This window comes from Prunus avium, chromosome 7 (assembly GCF_965620075.1).
Source record: "Prunus avium chromosome 7, drPruAviu1.hap1.1, whole genome shotgun sequence".
Taxonomy (NCBI): domain Eukaryota; kingdom Viridiplantae; phylum Streptophyta; class Magnoliopsida; order Rosales; family Rosaceae; genus Prunus; species Prunus avium.
The window spans coordinates 25,668,438-25,687,216 of NC_142290.1; the positions used below are offsets into that span (position 1 = coordinate 25,668,438).

The 18,779-nt window shown below is 37.0% G+C and overlaps 1 protein-coding gene, 1 non-coding gene and 1 pseudogene across 2 annotated transcripts; 2 read left to right on the forward strand and 1 right to left on the reverse strand.

Annotated features, from left to right (window-relative positions):
• LOC148293225 (uncharacterized) lies at positions 1 to 2,876 on the reverse strand (annotated as a pseudogene).
• A 306-nt stretch (positions 2,877 to 3,182) lies between these two features.
• On the forward strand, positions 3,183 to 3,290 carry LOC148293226 (small nucleolar RNA R71). Its single transcript, XR_015825919.1, has one exon. It is a non-coding gene; the product is annotated as a small nucleolar RNA R71 (small nucleolar RNA).
• Positions 3,291 to 14,930: 11,640 nt separating this feature from the next.
• On the forward strand, positions 14,931 to 17,576 carry NTT (C2H2-type zinc finger family protein). The gene is made up of 2 exons (XM_021975776.2): positions 14,931 to 15,681; positions 16,919 to 17,576. The coding sequence occupies exons 1-2, from the start codon at positions 15,055 to 15,057 to the stop codon at positions 17,354 to 17,356; spliced, it is 1,065 nt and encodes a 354-aa protein (XP_021831468.1). The 5' UTR covers positions 14,931 to 15,054; the 3' UTR covers positions 17,357 to 17,576.
• The last annotated feature ends 1,203 nt before the right edge of the window (positions 17,577 to 18,779 follow it).

Below are 18,779 nucleotides of genomic sequence, written 5' to 3' on the forward strand. Positions count from 1 at the left end.
TCAATGCTCGCAGTGCTGCTTTAGTGACAAATTTAGGATTGCGTCTGCTAGCAAGGAACCAAGAATGTGCTTCATTGACTGCACAAGTTGCATCCTTGAAGGCTGAAGTTGCAAAATTGCATAAGCTCGTCAAACAATCAAACCGAAAAAATCAAGACTGTGCTGAACTGGTGCAAGTTTTACAAACACGTGTAAAGACTCGTAGGTTATAGTTTTATTGATGAATTTAATGCTTTTAAAGACTCGTAGAGTACCACTTTTGTAGTTTTATTTATTTTTGGTTAGATCTCATGAAGGGAATCAAATACTAAGAATAGAGATACACACATACTTACTAGTACCCATGAATACATCCTCAAAGATCAGTTAGGTCTTTCACAAGGTTGTAATGAAAGGCTAAGGTTAGGGGGAATGGAAGAATTGGAAGGAAAAACAAGTAACTTAAGAACATACCAAGGTTGCATTCTTCATTGATCTGCAAGGTATCATTGATTTAGAATGGCATGACTGCAAAGTTCATGGTATCACCTAGGATTTACCTTATCTTTCACACTTAGATCATATCGAGACACTTTCTCATTTATCTTTCTTATTTGCTAATTTGATTTGCTTCTTCTTTAACTTCATTGCATAGATTCACAACAATTTTTCATTTAGGTACTTTATCTTGGCACACCTTGGTATATTTCTAAGCTATATGGTATGGCTACAATAGGTTAAATATCTCAAATTGAGATACAAAGGTAGGGAAATGATGAGGGTGATAGAAGAAAAGGGCTTGAAGTGTTTGGCTTCAAAAGGGCTGATGGAACACATATATGGGTAGGGTGAAAAGAAAACACATAGAATGGTTATGCACACATAGCCTAGCATCACTTCAATGAGTTCATTCATGAGTAAGAGCAAGCACATGATATCTGCAAAAGAGAATCATCCTTAGTATTCAATCAAAATGGAACAATGAGATCATTTAGAGTGAATTGAAATAAGTACGGATGAGAATTAGAAACACTTTAAACCCTCTCAAGAAAGCAATTAGCCACCAGAATTCGAGTGCAAAATTTTTGTGAAGTGCAAAAATACTGATATGAAAACCTCAATGGCAGCTCCATAGCATTGATTGTACGACATTCTAAAATAAAATTAGTGACAAATGAACGAAAATTGAAAACCTTCCCCCCCAGACTTGAATTGAACATTGTCCTCAATGTTAAAGCATAGCACAAATGATTGAGAACATGTAAATAATAAAGGGAAAAGTGAAGAAAAGGTTTAGAAAAACTCTCCCTTGATGCGATTAGGTCGACCCCTACCAAGCACCTTCTTCTTGAACACATGGGTTCCCTCCAAAGAAGCACCTTATGCATAGCAAGATATTTCACCCAAAGAACAGATGGGTTGCCTCCAAAGAACACATGGGTTGACATTATGCAATTTATGATGAGTTGAGGGGTTTCGGATCAATACCCTTATGCATAGCAAGATACTTCACCCAAATTTTTCTTATTTTGCTTCGCTTCCTTTGTTTTTTTTCTTTTCTTCTTCATCATCTATGTAGGGAGTGCAACATTGAACATTGAGGTGACAATGGATGGTTTCAATTTCGTGAGGAATGGTCCAAGAGGCTCGATTGGTGGCCTAAAAGATGGTGGGTATGGCTGGAACACTTCTAAGGCAGCTACCACTTCTTGGAACTCCGGTTCAACATGATCTTCCCCTTCTTGTGGAAGGACAACTTTTATAGCATCATTGGACTGTTTCTACAAAATCTTGTAAGAAACTTCATCATTCACAACATCAATTGAAAAACAAGTATCAAGAGAGATAGAACGTTGAGATGAAGGATCAAACACTTTAAATTCAGCGGTTTCACCCAACACAATCATGGAGGGGGTTGATAACTGTGTTTGTTGTGGCCATTTTTCAACACAATCTCCATTTGGGTCGTCCTTCATGTCCATCATTACAAAATCAGTAGGAAGAATTAGTGTATTAACTTAAACTAGAATATCTTCTACAATACATTTTGGATATTTGATAGAATGATCAGCTGGTTCAAGACAAATTGAAGTCTTCTTCATCCCTTCCAAGCCAATCTTTTGATAAACTGAATATGGCATTAGATTGATGCTTGCTCCCAAGTCCAACATGGCTCTTCCAACCTTTTTGTCTCTAATGTTAATGGGAATGTCAAAGTTGTCAGGATCTTCTAGTTTTAGTGGAAGCTTCCTTTGCAACACAACACTTACATTCTTGTTAAGCTTTACTTCTTCATTTGGAGCAAAATTGAGCTTGTGAGTTTTCAAGTTCCTGATGAACTTTCCATATGCAGGAATCTGTTCAACAATATCAAGCAAAGGCAAGTTGATATTAACTTTACTTAAAATATCATAAATCTCTTTAAAAGGCTTATCTTGCTTTGCTTCCTTAAGACGGCTTGGAAATGGAATGGGTGGAACATATGGGGCGGGTGGCATGTATCTATCTTCTTGAAGATGTGGTGGCACGAATTTGTCATCTCTTTAATCCAATTGGAATGGATTGGGTTCCTGAGAATTTGATTTGGCCTTATGAGCATATTGAGATGTTTAGGGTTGTTGCTCTTTTGTAGATGTGATCTGCTCATCTTCTTCTTCATCTTCTACAACCACAACATCATTTGAAAGATTAGAATCAACTTTGTTATTAATGATCTTACCAGATCTGAGCACGTGAATGGCCTTGACTTTGTGGTTCTTTGGATTGATCACGATTTGGCTTGGCCATGTGTTGGGTTCTCTTTGGTTTATCTCAGCAGCTATTTGGCCTATTTGAACTTCCAATTTGGAATTGGCAGCTTGTGTAGTTTGCTGGAAATTGGATTGGTTGATTGCCATTTGCTTCACTATATCCTCCAATGATGATGATGATTGTTGTTGCCTTTGGAATGAAGGGGAGTTGGGTTGATTTTGGGTATTCCTCCATGAAAAGTTTGGATGATTCCTCCAACTTGGATTATAACTTTGAGAGTATGGATCACTTCTTGGACCTTGGTTGTAAGAATTGACCAAGTTAGCTTGCTCTTGCACAAATTATGGATATGCAGCCCCAAGTGGACAAGCTATGGTAGCAAAATTGGTGACAATATTATGGCTAAAAGGGGTTAGTCCCTTATAAAACATACACATTTGAAGTTTCAAAGGAATCACATGATGAGGACATTGATTGAGCACCCCATTGAACCTCTCCCATGCTTCACAAAACGATTCATCATCTTGTTGTGCAAATAACAAGATCTTGTCCCTAAGCATGTCGGTTTTTTGTGTGGAGAAGTATTTCTCCAAGAACTTCTTTTGAATGGCAACCCATGTGATGAGTGAACTACGCTTCAAAGAATTCAACCAATACTTTGCCTTATCCTTTAAAGTATATGGAAACACTCTCATTCGAAGTTGATCTTTTTTCACACCTGTCAACGGAAAAGAACTCACAACATTAAAAACGTCCTTTATATGAGTCAATGGATCTTCATTAGGTAAACCATACAAGGAAGGTAACATATTAAGATGAGAAGATTTAAGCTCATAGTTTCTAGCTACGATGGGTAGCAAGATGCTTGAAGGGGATGTTGGAATTGTTGGGATATCAAGGTCTCCCATGAACTCATTGGCAGCCATCTCTTGTTCTTGGTCTGAACTTGCTTCCGAATTTGAAGGTGAAGAACCAGGAAGGTCAGTATGGAGAGCAAGACTTGTAAATGTAGCAAGAGCTTGCTCTTTTGCAGTTAACAACTCTCTTTCTAGACAATTCAAAAATCTCGAACGTGCAGACTTCACTTGGTCTTTCAGACATAAACTACCTGAAAAAGAAATTTTGAATTAATTAGAAACACTAAAAGAATAGGGTAACCTTGGGCACATAACTAGGGAATAACTTCCGTTTAGTCCCCGGCAACGGCACCAAAATTTGTTGTTATATTAACTCGCAATTGTACGGGCTAATTAGTAGTATAGCAAGACAAGTACGAGGTCATACCCATAAGGACTGAGAAGTTAAACTTAGTTATGTACTTAGATTACCGAATTCAAGAAAGTAGGAAGTTAAGTCTAAAATAGAGTTTAAAGTGAAAGTGATTATGATTGTCAAAACAAATGAAGCAAAGTAAACAAGTGCAACAAAGGGTGGTTTTGAAGGTTGGAAAATAGATTTGGAGACTAGGGCATTCGATTCACCATAACAATCTAATTCTAGATTATAAGGATTCAAGTGACAAGTCTAATTCAGATTCAAAGATTGATTCTAGCTAAAGTATGATTAAGCCATGGTGTCTGGTCCTAACCTTGTATTCCTAATTCCCTAATTAGATCCTTGTTGTCGAACCTAAATTAAGCATTAGAAATCCATTAAGCATAGAAGAATGTTTTAAACAACCAAGCATGTATCTAATCCCTGTTGTCGAATGTCCATACGTACTCTTCCTATTCATAGTTCAATTAGAATTAAAGCATATGGTGTCTAGTCTTAATTCCAACCAAGATACAAAATCTGAATGATATCTAGGCACTCTGATTAGCATAAAGGCAGGTATGCATAATGAATAAGAACATGAATCATGAATCAAACTTGAAACTTGAAATTTATAAACGTAGAATATTCATGTTAGGTTACATCAAAACCCTAGTTATAGATTTAGATACTCATAATGGGAAAGAAACTTAAACAGAAATGAGAAAACATAATAAATGCAATAAGAGTAGAAAAACCCTTTTATGAAGTTCGTGTGGTGTCCAATGCTTTTCCAAGAGCTTCTCCATGTCTAATGCTTCTCCAAGAGCTTCTCTACATCTAGAAGGATGTATGAAGGTTAAAGAGGTGATTTAGGATGAGTTTGGGTGAGTAGTGATGGCTGAGAAAAAGGAAATTCGTAAGGAAATGGAAGAGAGGCTTGTTGGGACAGTTTTGGTGATTTGGGGCTATTTAGAGCTTTGAGTTGATGGCTGGAGTGTTTGGGGTTGTGGGAGTGTTTGAGGATGATTTCTGAATTTGTTTGGGGAATGATGAGAGTGTGAAGGATGGATGAATTGTGGGAGTGTGAATCCAACAATGTGTTTCTTTTTGGGGTGAAATGGAAATAATATTTGTAGGGAGAAGGAAGTGAGAAATCTGAATTGAGAATGGCTTTCACCTACAACACCCACTTCACCAACCTTACCTAACACACCAATGCAATACAAAATCAGTTTCTTTTCTTCTTTGGCTACTGCACTTCACCAACAAATCTCACCAGAAATCATAGCTCATGCATAGCTCATCATGACCAAGCAACAATCAGCTCATCTTTAGGTTAGAATGACAAGCAATTTCATGGGCTCACGAATTGAGCTATTCTTAAGCAAATGAAAACTTTGAGCCCTCCATCTTGAAGTTCAGAATGTCATCTTTCCAACCACATGTTATTTGGGCCAATCCAAGGTAGGATGAAGATGTTAAGGCCGAAACGAATTGCTAACTCAGTCTTCGCGTTTTTGTATCTTTTCCTATCCAAAGCCACCATTGCTACCTAAAGCTTAATGAACTTAATGATAAACACAAAAGAGATTAAAAGCACAAGTTTAACTAAAAAAACATGACGAAATCATAAGCTATAAGGGTACAAAATGATATACAATTATGAACCGATCAACAAGAGAATATTGATTGTGCTCTTGAAAACTTAAGAGGCCCTTGGATGAATATGCCTGTTAGAAGGAAACCCAAGCATGTGGTTAACAACTTGGGAAACAAGGGATCTAGAGGTGGCAACTTTGGGTCTAGGTTCGATGCTTTAAAAAATGTGAGTGAAGGCTCTACGAATGATGGAGTGTCCTTTGGTGTAAATGTCGGAAAGCACAATTATGGTCATATTGGCTCTTCCAAAAGTGGGGAGGCTGATGGGAAAAAAGTCTGGACAACATCTAAAAACAAGACTCTTGGTCTAAGGAAAGCTTTAAATGACATTTCTAATAAGCCTTCATTGGAATCTGGCAAAAGGACTGATGGTTCTATGTTTATGAGCCAGTCTAACAATACTGTGACTGGGGGTCTGGCTACTGAGGGAAGGTTAGTGAATGGTAAGCAAAGGATTAGGAACCACATTTCTGCGAATGAACAATTGAACAATTAGATTAGTGGTCAAAAGAATTACAAGGAAAAGGGTGCTTATGTCTTTAGGCATCAACCAACCAATATCACTCACCCAAAGTTGATACTTAGGGAGGAACATACTACTGAGGAAGGAGTTGTCCCTTTGGCATCTGAAGCCTATGATGGTACAATCCTAAGTGAGCTTGTGAATCCTGCTCCAAGACAAATGAACTCTCCAATTGGAGACTTAGCATGCAACACATTCACTGTTGTTGATCAGAACTAGTTCATCAGAGATAACTTTAAGTGTTTGCAGATAGTCACACATAGACTCGGATTTACAGTGGATGAGACTGAGGCGTTCCTTGAGGCTCATTACCTGAAAACGAGCTCGATTGGTATAATGCTTAGAAAGTTTATTCCAAAATTCATGGTAAATTTTGGCTATTATGATGGATATAGCTAGTTTACAAACAAAAGCAAGGACAATGTGTTACATAACACCTTGGTGTACCATTGCGGTATAGGCATGAGTATGAGCTTTGTTTTGACAAATGGAGATGGGCACTTGTGAGTATCAAGGTAACCCATGAGATTATAACCTACACACTAAAAAAGATTAGTTTCGTCTTAAAGATAATGATAAAATTACGCTTGGTCCAAAAGTACCATATCTTAGTCTGATAAGTGCTTTATTACATTTAGCACAATCTACCATACGGAAAGGCTACAATTAGGAGGTATAAATGAGGGGCTTAAGTGAGTGGTCTAATCCAACTCTTAAACTTCAACATTTTCAACTTACACATGGTTGGATTGGACCCCTCACTTAAGCCCCTCACTCATACCTGTTGTTTTCGGATTCAACTGCGCTAAAATTGATTCAGCTACATCCTCAACTTGTGATACTCGCAAGTGCACGAGCTGTTCGTAAGTATAGCACATGTAAGTGCGAGGTCGATCCCACGATGATTGATGATAGATTGATTCAATTCAATTCCCCGCACAAAACAGAAAACAAGAAAGAAAGAAAGAATTGACTCAAGCAAATCAGTTAACAAGTTCAATTCAGATTGACGGATTGATTTTAGCTAAAGTATGATTAAGCCATGGTGTCCTGTCCTAACCTTGTATTCCTAATTCCCTAATTAGATCCTTGTTGTCGAACCTAAATTAAGCATTAGAAATCCATTAAGTATAGAAGAATATTTTAAACAACAAAGCATGTATCTAATCCCTGTTGTTGAATGTCCGTACATACTCTTCCTATTCATAGTTCAATTCGAATTAAGGCATATGGTGTCTACTCTTAATTCCAACCAAGATAGCTAACATACAAGTTTTAATGGTGATCAATCATTCAAACAAACATATTAACTTATAAGCATAATGAATAAGAACAAAAACCGTAATTGAAACTTGGAAACTAATCAAATTTGAAAACTTAACATAAGAAATTACATGATAATGAAAAATAAATTACAACTAAGAAAAACATAAAGGAAAATTTAGCAAAAGGGTTTTATTACAACAATTAAGAACTTAAAAGGAAAACTAAGAGAATTTAAGGGAAAGAAGGGAGAGAAGGGAGGTCAAACACCTCTCTAGAGCTTCTCTCCCTTCTCTTCCTCAAATTCTCTAAGTTCTCAAACACACTCCATGGGGGGGAGCTCTCAAGCACCTCTCTAGAGCTCATTTCCCTTCTCTTCCTCAAATTCTCTAAGTTCTCAAACACACCCTTGGAGGGGGGGGGGGGGGGTGGAGCTCTCAAACTAGGCGTGGGCACGGTCCGGTTTGGACCGGTTTTTGTTAAAATATGGAACCTGAACCGAAAATACAGACCGATTCGGTTTGGACCGATTTTGCTAAAAATCCATACCAAAATCCGAACCAACCCGAACCTGCCGATTTCCGGTTTCCGGTTCTCATGGTTTGGGGCTGCTGTAAGCCCAGTTTGGTTTTTTTGTGTATTTAAGCTTCAAGACCATCTGATTTTTAAAATTTTTGGGCCTTAAACATCACAATTGGCCCAATTCATATCCGGACATTGCAAATTGAACAAAGTCCATCAAGCATTAGTACAACTTTTTTACAAAACAACAAATATCAAGCATTAATATAAAACTTACAACCTTAAAACAAAACAAAATAAAGCAAATTTAATTACAAACAAAATAAATCAAATTTAATTACAAACAAAAATTACTACCCAAAAAAAAAATTACAAACAAATTGCAGAGAGCTCAACCTCATTGTGCTGCTCTGTATACCCTCTGCATCAAAGAAAAAACAATGTCAACTCGAAATATAGATCTTACCAGAATAATTTAATTTAAGAAAATAACAACTGACAGAAAAACTCTACACAATTAGGTAAAGAAGATTTTGATTCTTTTTTTTTTTTTTTTGAGGAAAAGACTTTCATTAATCAGACAAATGTCAAAACAAAGACTTCTGGCATGGATAGAAGTGGCCTCGTTAAAACCTCCCTAAAGAAAACCCAATGGGACAAAACTCTAGAGGAGGAAAAAGAGTGCCACACATGCCAACTGACAACTGAAAACTTAACCAAAAACACTGGTCTCAGACCTATCGTTCTACACAGCATCCATGAGCCACAAAGGGCCCTCATCCAACCAGCACGACAGACTTTGATCCCGGAGACTGAAGCGAGCAATGCGATGAGCAGCCTTGTTTGCATGGCGAGAGATATGTGAAACAGAGACTATCACATGATTAGTAAGAAGGCGACGCACTCCGTCCACCAAACCACCCTCAGCCGCAAGACATTCCTCATCACAATTAACCATATTAACCGCCAATAGAGAGTCTGACTCAATCACAAGAGGCACCAAAGACGCATCCAGCGCAAAAGATATGCCAGTCTTAAGAGCGTACAACTCAGTAGCAAGAACAGAGATCCTGCTCAGGGCACGCATTGCCAGAGCCCCTACCAGATTTCCTTGAGAGTCACGAACAATTACACCAGCTCCCCTATCTCCCGTCGCCAAATCAGCAGCCCCATCCACATTCAGCTTGAAAAAACCATCAGTAAGCGGATGCCACTTAACATCATGAATCGGCGAGGATAAACTTCTATGATTGACAACAAGAGAACGTGTAAACTCATCATCATAGTCCTTTGCACGTTGAACCAAAATTCCGGGAGGGGTGGGTTGGGAACCAAACAGCACCCCATTCCTTTCATTCCACAACACCCACACCGTAAATGCAAAAAGGGACTGCTTAACAGGAGGAATTAGATCCCATGCAGCATCCACCCAAAAACCAGCATCATTCAAATTGAGAAGAAGGAACTCACTAGGAAAATCTAACGCCTCCCACACCTGCATACAAACAGCACAGCCCACTAAGGCATGCAGCGTAGATTCACTCACAGCAGCACAACGAAAACAGGAGGTCTCCTGTGTAACACGACGCCGGAACAGCACCTCCTTGGAGGGGAGGAGATTGTGAGCCAAATGCCATAACAAATGAAGGATTTTCTGCGGTACCTTGAGCTTCCATAAATGCTTCCAGAGTTTCAAGGAAGGAGAAGAGGGACCAGCAAGACTCCCAACTGACAGCTCCTCCAACCGCTTAAACTCCAAAGCTGCCCAGTACCCACTTTTAACAGAATATCTCCCATTTTTAGCAAAATGCCAGATTCTCCGGTCCAGAGTATCACCCATTAAGGGGATAGAAAGAATTGTTTCAGCTTCCGGAAACGAGAAGTTATCAAAAATCTTATCAACATCCCACCGACCAGTCGCGGTGATAAGGGCACAAACTCGAGAGTTAGTAGGAAGAGTGGGTACAGATTGAACTGTGCATATTCTTTTCATCTTACTTTTCTTTCAAAGAACCCATGAATTCCGTGGTTTCATAATTCTGATTTTGATTCTTAAATACATTTTTGTAATGAATTTTAGTTTCGTATATCCCTAGAATTAGCTTATATAAATAAATTAATTATTTACCTAAATTTCATTTTTCTTTTCCTTTCTTTCCTTATCATTGGTCATAACATAACAGGAAAAAATCAAAAGAAAAAGAACAAGAGCTCCTCTCCCTCAAATTCTCTTAGTTTTTCTTTTAAGTTCTCAATTGTTATAATAAAAAACCTTTTGCTAAATTTTCCTTTATGTTTTTCTTAGTTGTAATTTATTTTTCATTGTCATGTAATTTCTTATTTGAAGTTTTCAAGTTTGATTAGTTTCCAAGTTTCAATTACAGGTTTTGTTCTTATTCATTATGCTTGTAATTGTAAGTTAATATGGTTGTTTGAATGATTGATCACCATTAAAATTTCTATGTTTGCTATCTTGGTTGGAATTAAGAGTAGACACCATATGCCTTAATTCAAATTGAACTATGAATAGGAAGAGTATGTATGGACATTCGACAATAGGGATTAGATACATGCTTGGTTGTTTAAAATATTCTTCTATGCTTATTGGATTTCTAATGCTTAATTTAGGTTTGGCAACAAGGATTTAATTAGGGAATTAGGAATACAAGGTTAGGACTAGACATCATGGCTTAATCATATTTTAGCTAGAATCAATCCGTGAATCTGAATTGAACTTGTTAACTGATTTGCTTGAGTTAGTTCTTTTCTTTCTTTCTTGGTTTCTGTTATTTTGTTTTGTTTTCTGTTTTGTGTAGGGAATCGATTGAATCAATCTATCATCAATCCTCGTGGGATCGATCTCGCACTTACATACTACTACTGAACGGCTCGTGCACTTGCGAGTATCACAAGTTAAGGATGTAGCTGAATCAATTTTGGCACAGTTGAATCAGACAACAATAAGTTTTTTACTGTGTTTGTAAGCTTGGAGAACCTCACTATTTATAGGCCTAAGGGAAGTAAAAATCTGATTTGAGTATTGTCTCTACCTACAACACCCACTTCACAAACTTTACCTAACTTCCCCACTAAAAAAAATTAGCTCATGCATAGGTCATGCACGATAATGCATTGCAGTCTGCTTGTAGGCTCGTTTTGGGTTGTTCCAACATTCATAAAATTCTGGAAAAATATGGGCCTTGAAGCTTTGTCTTATCTTTCCAACCATATGTAGCGCAGCTCAAGGAAAAATCGGAAAGGCCTTCAAATGTCATTTTTGGCACAGTAACGCAAATGCTGCCAAATTTCACCTTAAGCTACCAAAATTTTCATAACTTCTTCTAGAAGACTTGGAATCATGAACCGTAAAATGCTCCAAAAACTAAACTCCCACATATTTCCAATGGTGTATGGCTCATTAGCTGGTTCTTCTTGAGAACGTGCAATCCAATCCGTGAATTTGACTGATCTGCAGACACAATTTTAAGCTAACTTGACTCCAAAATGCATTAAATGAGTCCTAAAACTTAATACACTAAAGCAAACAGAAAAGTGATTAAAAGCACAAGTTTAACTTCAAAACATAATGAAATCATAAGCTAGAAGGGTACAAAATGATATGTAATTATGCACCGATCAATACCCTCTCATTGTAGCGGCTCCCATCTACTATCACCGATATCACAGTTCAACATGTAGACATTGGAACTGTACAAAGCATATCTTGCGCTATCTTTGCAGATGCAGTTACTTGTGGAAATACATTTATCTCATAACGATCTACCAAACAAACTATGATTGCTACATCCTTTAATCATTAAAAAATTCTCGTGCTCAATGTAACCAACAAAGAATGTGTTTTGTTAAGATCTCAAATTCATCAAATTCAAAGCACATGTGTTCTTCCTATAACAACAAATGCTCTAATGATTATGTATGAAGACAATGATGCATGTATAACTTAAATCAAAGAACGATTTATCAAGGGTGACACAACCAAACACATATCACCAAAATCATTATACACATGAACTTTAAAAAATTCTAGAGATCGAAGTCAAACAAATTTATTCCCAAGATAATATTTCAGTCCTTTTCACCAAAGCTCTACCAAAATCTATATTCTAGAAGTTGATGTATGGTATCGGAGGGCATCAAATTTACAAGCAATCAGATTCAAACTTGTTGGGATCATATGAAGATATCAATTTAGGGAAGCCTCCAAAAGTATACTACATCAAACATATGCGCACTGTACTATTTTTCTCTTGGACTAGGCCTTTCTATCCTATTGGGTTTTTCATTGTAAGGTTTTAATGAGACATATTTCAGTGCGTCCAATGCGATGTCAATAATCTGGACAAAAGTTGTACTAGTCTTTTCCCTTCGCCAAGGTTTTATCTCACCGAGATTTCTTAGCAAAGTTGTTAATGAGGCAACTTATCATTCATGCACAGAAATCCAATGGGGTTTTGTAGTATTAATGATTATGCAGCTATCCACTTGGAGTCAATATGTATTGGTTCATTTTACTATTAATTAAATTGTTAATATTAATATTTATAGAGAAGTTATGATGGAGTCTCAATACATTTCACTTTATTATAACTTAAGTAACATTTACATATCATTTCTCTCAAACGCTCTCCACTTCTCTCCCTCTCAAACCCTAGTCACCATTCCTATCCTAGGGGAGGGGGAGGGAAGGTCACTGTCTTTCCTCCCTTCTCCTTCCCTATTCTCTCATCCTCTTCCTCGCTCTTTTCCCTTGCCTTCCTTTTGATTTTTTAGTTGAGCTTGTGGTCATTTCTGACCCTTTGAGGGTTTGGTTGTGCTCTCTGCTCTACTTTTTTGTTGCCCTAGATCTCCTTAAATCCCCCTCACCTTGTGATGCCCCATTATTTTGCGGCTTTAACTTGGTGTTGTTTGGGTTCTTTTTGCAGATCTGTGGGTTTTGTGTGTTTTTTTGTAGATTCCTGTGTGGCTGTAGTTCTCCCCTCACTGGGCTTCGACCATAGTGTTCCTGTTTTCAAGTGACGGCGGCGACTCTACTTTATGTCATCTCGGTTGGTTTTGTAGTTTTTATTTTTTGGGTTGTAATATTTACATCAACTCTTTTGTGACTTGGGTGTTTTGTTTGTAGTTGAGTCTGTACTTGTAATTTTACTTGTGAGAGTTTAAAAGTTGTAGTTGTATTGTTAGTTTTGGGCGATGAGTCCATCTCTGATTTGTTTAGGCTTGCGGCTTTCATGCTGAAATGTGTTTGGATTTATGCCACTACTAGTGGAGATACGCCTTGTGGTGTATTTCTCTGTATCTGGAATAATCCTACGTGGTTACTATGCTTCCACATTTGTGTCAACCCTTTTTGGGTAGTTTATACCCTTGTGGATGATGGTCTTGGTGCCTAAGTGATGATGGTCTTGTCTTGTATCTGGAGGGGAAAACGTAAGAGATATACTGCTGCATCGGTTCGTGGACTTTGCCAAATCATAGTGGGCTTGAATCTCCTTAGGCCATCTCCAACCCACCATGGCGAAACCCAAAATTTGGGTTTTTTAGCCTGCAAACCTCTCCAACCCTTGTATAGGAGCAGGCTAAAATTTCCATAGACTAGTTTTTGGGGCCAAATAGTTGTCTGTGTTTCAGTCGGACTGGTAATTTAGTGGAGCCCACGCCAATGTATGATGTAGCCCATGTGAAGCACCTGCAACAAGGGGCCCGCGTCATCAGGACACATGGTGCGTTGGGATGAAGGGTTGTAGGAATCCAACAGGTTCCTTCAAACTACTGGTTCTTTTTCTTTTCCAATTTAATTTCAAAGGTTACATAATATCTAACGGCTAAGATTTAATATGAGCAAATCCAACTGTAAAAAACAATCTAGCGGGAAAACAAATGATCCAACGAATGAAATTAAAACTCAACAGCTAAAATAAATAAATAAAATATTCTAAATCAGATTTAACCTCAAAATACATCCCAAACTCTATAAATCCTCATTAAAGTCTATGAAATAAAATGTTGTTGTACTTGTTTTTTTTTAAAAGTGAAATTATATTATGTTTTGGATTTTGGATTTTTTAAGAGTAAAATCTTCAGAAAATTAGTTCACGAAGGTTGCAACAAGAATAATGTCAAGAAAAATTAACGAGAAATAAAAATTAGGGATTAACCTTTTTTAAACAATTTAATAAAGTTGCGGACTCAAATTATGAGTTTGCATGATTGGAGGAAATACCTTTTTGAGTCGATGCAATACATGAATAGTTGTATTTTGAAGGGGAAAAATTTGAGTTGAACTCCATTTGGTTGGAGAAGGTCTTACAAAGAGCGAAATATCCATGCTTCAGCCTAATTGTCTATGTGCTTCTTGGAGCTAAAATAATTCTTGTATTTTCTTAATTGTTTCCAGCAATATGTAATGTCTTATTAGTTAATTAAGTTCTTTAATGATGTAAACTACGTTAACTTTGAGCATAGCATGCAGGTAACTCTAACCCTAAATGAGCCTAATGGAAAGGAAAAAATACAGTAAAAATTGTTATTTCTTTCTTAATTATTTGATTTCCAACAATTTTATTTTTTGTAAGATAATTTACAACTTTAGTTAGTTGCCAAAAGGATTTATCCTAAATAAAGAAAATATAGTATAATTTTATAGGCTGAAAATTAGAGTATATATATTAAAACCTTAAAACCTTAAAACCTTGAAGCCGAAAAAAAAAACATAAATCGGCCACTAATGCTATTATCCTAGATTCTACATATACTTTGCAAACACAATAAAATAGAACTAGATTCTTTTTTAATCAAAATTAATTAGGTAGATAGACTTTAATTATTATTTTTTTGGGTTGTATGTGTTCTTCACTAGGTGACTCTATTTTCCCCCTTTCCCTTGCCTTTACTACTTCTCTCACTGTGTGTTGTACTACTTTAATAACTCGGCTCTCCACCGTCCACTCCCTTCAGTCATCTTGTACTCTCACTCTCTCTCTCTCTCTCTCTCTCTCTCTCTCTCTCTATAAAAGCAAGGTCACCCAGCTAAACTATTCCCTTCATCTCACACAGTATAGTAGTACCCTTTTTAATTAACCATGGCTGACTACCCCTACTCATCAAATTTCTTCCCAGGTCTCTTCAAATTCAACCCTCTTTATCAACATCACCATGAACAGCCTCCAAACCCCCCTCCTCCTCCTCCTCCTCATCCTTATGCCCACAACTTTTTCCTCAACCAGTCTCACTCTTTTTACTGCACCACCCAACAAACTGTTACCTCTAGGCCCCCTTCCCCTCCTCTCAGAGAAGCCCTCCCTCTCCTCAGCCGCTTAAGCCCAACAAACCAACAACAACAACATCATCTCCTTCATGAAAATCAACAAGATCATCATCAGTATAAAGATCAAGATGAGGAAGAAGATGATGATGATGATGAGAGTGTGACTGTTGCACTTCACATAGGGTTGCCTAGCCCTAGTGCTGCTGAGATGGCCTCGGTGCTGTCTGCTGCTGCAGTTGCTTCCTCCTCCTCAGAGATTAGTACTCATCATCATGAAAAATTAGATCATGGGGGAGATAATGATTCTGCAGGGTACCCCATGAGCTGCAGGCTCAACAAGGGTCAGTATTGGATCCCCACCCCTTCCCAGATTCTCATTGGTCCTACTCAGTTCTCTTGCCCTGTTTGCTACAAGACCTTCAACAGATACAACAACATGCAGGTAATTGATTTCACCATTTAAAGTTGAACAAAATTAATAAAACCATTGAGGTAAATTTCTTGATTCACCATGAAACCATGGCCTCAGAAGCCATTTTCCCTTTTCTCCTCTCTCTCTCTCCCAATCTTTTTCTTTTTATCAGCCTTTTCTTCTCTCTTTGTTTTCCTCTAATAATTTAAGGACAACAATCAGTCTCATGATGAGCTTAGCTTTTTGTTTCTTCAATTTGTCTTTGATTTTCTTTCCTTAACTATCATCCTATGCTTGGGTTTATAAATGGAAAATCAGATTGGGGTATCCTTTTTCTTTTTTATTTGCTTTTTCCAAATTTTACTTTTTAAAAACATATTCATCATCTTCTACTTTTATTTGCATGGTTTCTGGGAATTGGGGTTGAGTAAATCTTTCTGATTCAGCTAAGGCTATGGGCAGTACCTTCCCTTTATGTGATTGAACAACACAGGCAATGTTCCTTATGCCTTTAGTACTTTGAAGTCTGTGCTCAAACATATAATGGCAGAAGCTGAAAAATCTTGCAGTGTTTTTACCAGAGGGGCAGGTCATAACATTATTCAAGTAACAAATGAGTTTCTGTATGTGGACCTTCAGTCTGCAACAAATCAGTTTTTGGTCATCCAAGCCCCATACATAGTAATATAAAATATATATATATATATATATACAACAAATCTTGAAAACTCAATAACTAATTCATTTTTTTTCTTTCTATGATTACATCTCAATGAGCTCTATCAACTCAGTAAGTAAATTGGTAGATCTCTCTTTTGCAGACAAAGACTTGTAAACTAAGCACTTTCATATGCCTTTTAAAGCGTCCCTAAAACATTCAAACAATTCATTGCGAAAAAAATAAGAATTTACTCTAATTGAAAATGCATTTTCAATGGAGGTCCATATATATATATATCTGAATCTTATAAAAATCGGGCAGTTTTAATCCCCAAATATTTGCACCTTTAATCCAGTAATTAGTTAGAAAGTTTCTTTCATGTGTACAACAGAAAAGTAAATTAATCTCGGAATTCATCAACAAAAGATGACTAGCGTATTAGAAGCCAAATAATAGGCTTAAATACTGCATGTGCCAGCCAGCATTTTTTTTTTTTTTTTCTTTCTCTTTGAATTAACTGATAGTTTGGATGTTTTGGTATTCATTGATCTCTGATTTTTGTTTTATTATTTTCTTTCTTCCGACTATATATGTTATATATTGTAGATGCATATGTGGGGGCATGGATCTCAGTATAGAAAAGGGCCTGAATCTCTGAGGGGCACTCAACCAACGGGCATGCTTAGGCTTCCTTGCTATTGTTGCACACCAGGTTGCAGGAACAACATCGATCACCCGAGAGCCAAGCCGCTAAAAGACTTCAGAACCCTTCAAACACATTACAAGAGGAAGCATGGAATCAAGCCTTTCATGTGTAGAAAATGTGGCAAGGCATTTGCAGTGAGGGGGGATTGGAGAACCCATGAGAAGAATTGTGGGAAGCTTTGGTATTGCATTTGTGGCTCTGATTTTAAGCACAAGAGGTCTCTTAAAGATCATATCAAGGCCTTTGGGAATGGGCATGCAGCTTATGGCATTGATGGCTTTGAAGAAGAAGATGATCCTGCTTCTGAAGTAGAGCAAGATAATGAGTCCATGCAGTAATTAATTACTTGGAAGAGAATTAAGAAACATTGAGTATTGTTCATTAATATCATTAGCATAAGAACTTAATTAGAGGGGTAATATTTATTGACATAGCCATGGATTTCTGAGTAAGAAGTATGTAAGCATCATTTTGCTTAGAGGCCACCTTTTTTCTTCTTCTTTTTTCATTTTGCTCTTATTTTTAGCTTCTCTCAGTTCTGTAAGAGGTTCCAAAACACATCCATGCTGACTAAGTAATTTATGTCAACCCATTGTTCATCCAACTAATTTTAATGGCTTTTAGTTTTTATAATTTTCTGTCCTTTTTGTTTTTTTTCTTGAGAGAAAATGGTATTTCATTCAACCCAAACGGAACATTACATGGTAGAAATTTTTTTAACTGATTGATAACTTACTGATCACTGTGATCCTCAAGATGGGAAACAATATGCCGAGAAGGCCACATTGAACCTTAATGATTATACATTTTCTTTAGGAAGTATATATTCTCATATTTGGATTGCCCTTGCCACTTATAATATGGAGAGAGAGAGAGAGAGAGAGAGAGAGAATTTAAGAAGATGGTCAATGAGAAGAGAAGAATCTTTGAAATAAGACGATCTAACTTTTAGAGATAATAATAATAATATACGCACGGATAATTGAACTTTAGGGGTTTGGGGCTTTTGGCTTTAATAATTCAATTTCCTTTTAGGATCCTCCCGAAGAGTATTCATCAATTCACAAATCTCATAATTCCAAATGCTCGATTACAAATCAGTTTATTTGTCCGTTATATATGTGTGTCTTGAGTCTCACATCAATTTTGTATTCTGTTAATAAATTTTATTGCATAAGTGAATCACGAACATATTTGTTAAAATTTTGATAAGGATGTCATAATTTGAGTGAGTCCTAATGAGAACGTCATGGATTTAAGTGGAGATTGAAATATATGTTCCGTGCTAGTTTTGTTTATGTTAATTAATTAGGAGTATGCTATCTCTTGGTTATAATGATTAAAGTAAACTTTATTAGTGACTAATTATAATCTCTTTAGGAATATTGCATCAAGAAGGCGAGTTGGTATCTGAAATGGTGGCAATATTGTAAAGGCAAAGTTAAGAGGAAAGCAAGACAAGGGTTGGGTATATTTTGTTCCAAATGTAGTTGAGATAGGCTTTTCATCTCCTGCAAATAACATGCATCAACTTTTTGTTGGGGCTGCATACGATGCCCCTTTTGCTTTGTTAGTGGAGAGAGAGAGAGAGAGAGAGAGGTATGTTTGATGGATGGAACATGTACCATTTGATTCACTATTGCTTGGGAAATTCAAAGCAAATGATTAGCTTAGAGAGAGAGAGAGAGAGAGAGAGAGAGAGAGAGAGAGAGGGGGGGGGGGGGGATAAATAATATAAACCTAAAAAATGTAGAGATATGC

Bases quoted from the DNA above. Each gene is read 5' to 3' on its own strand.
- NTT (XM_021975776.2), top strand. From the start codon at position 15,055: ATGGCTGACTACCCCTACTCATCAAATTTCTTCCCAGGTCTCTTCAAA. The intron at 15,682-16,918 runs GTAATTGATTTC...TATATATTGTAG, and splicing joins ACAGATACAACAACATGCAG to ATGCATATGTGGGGGCATGG.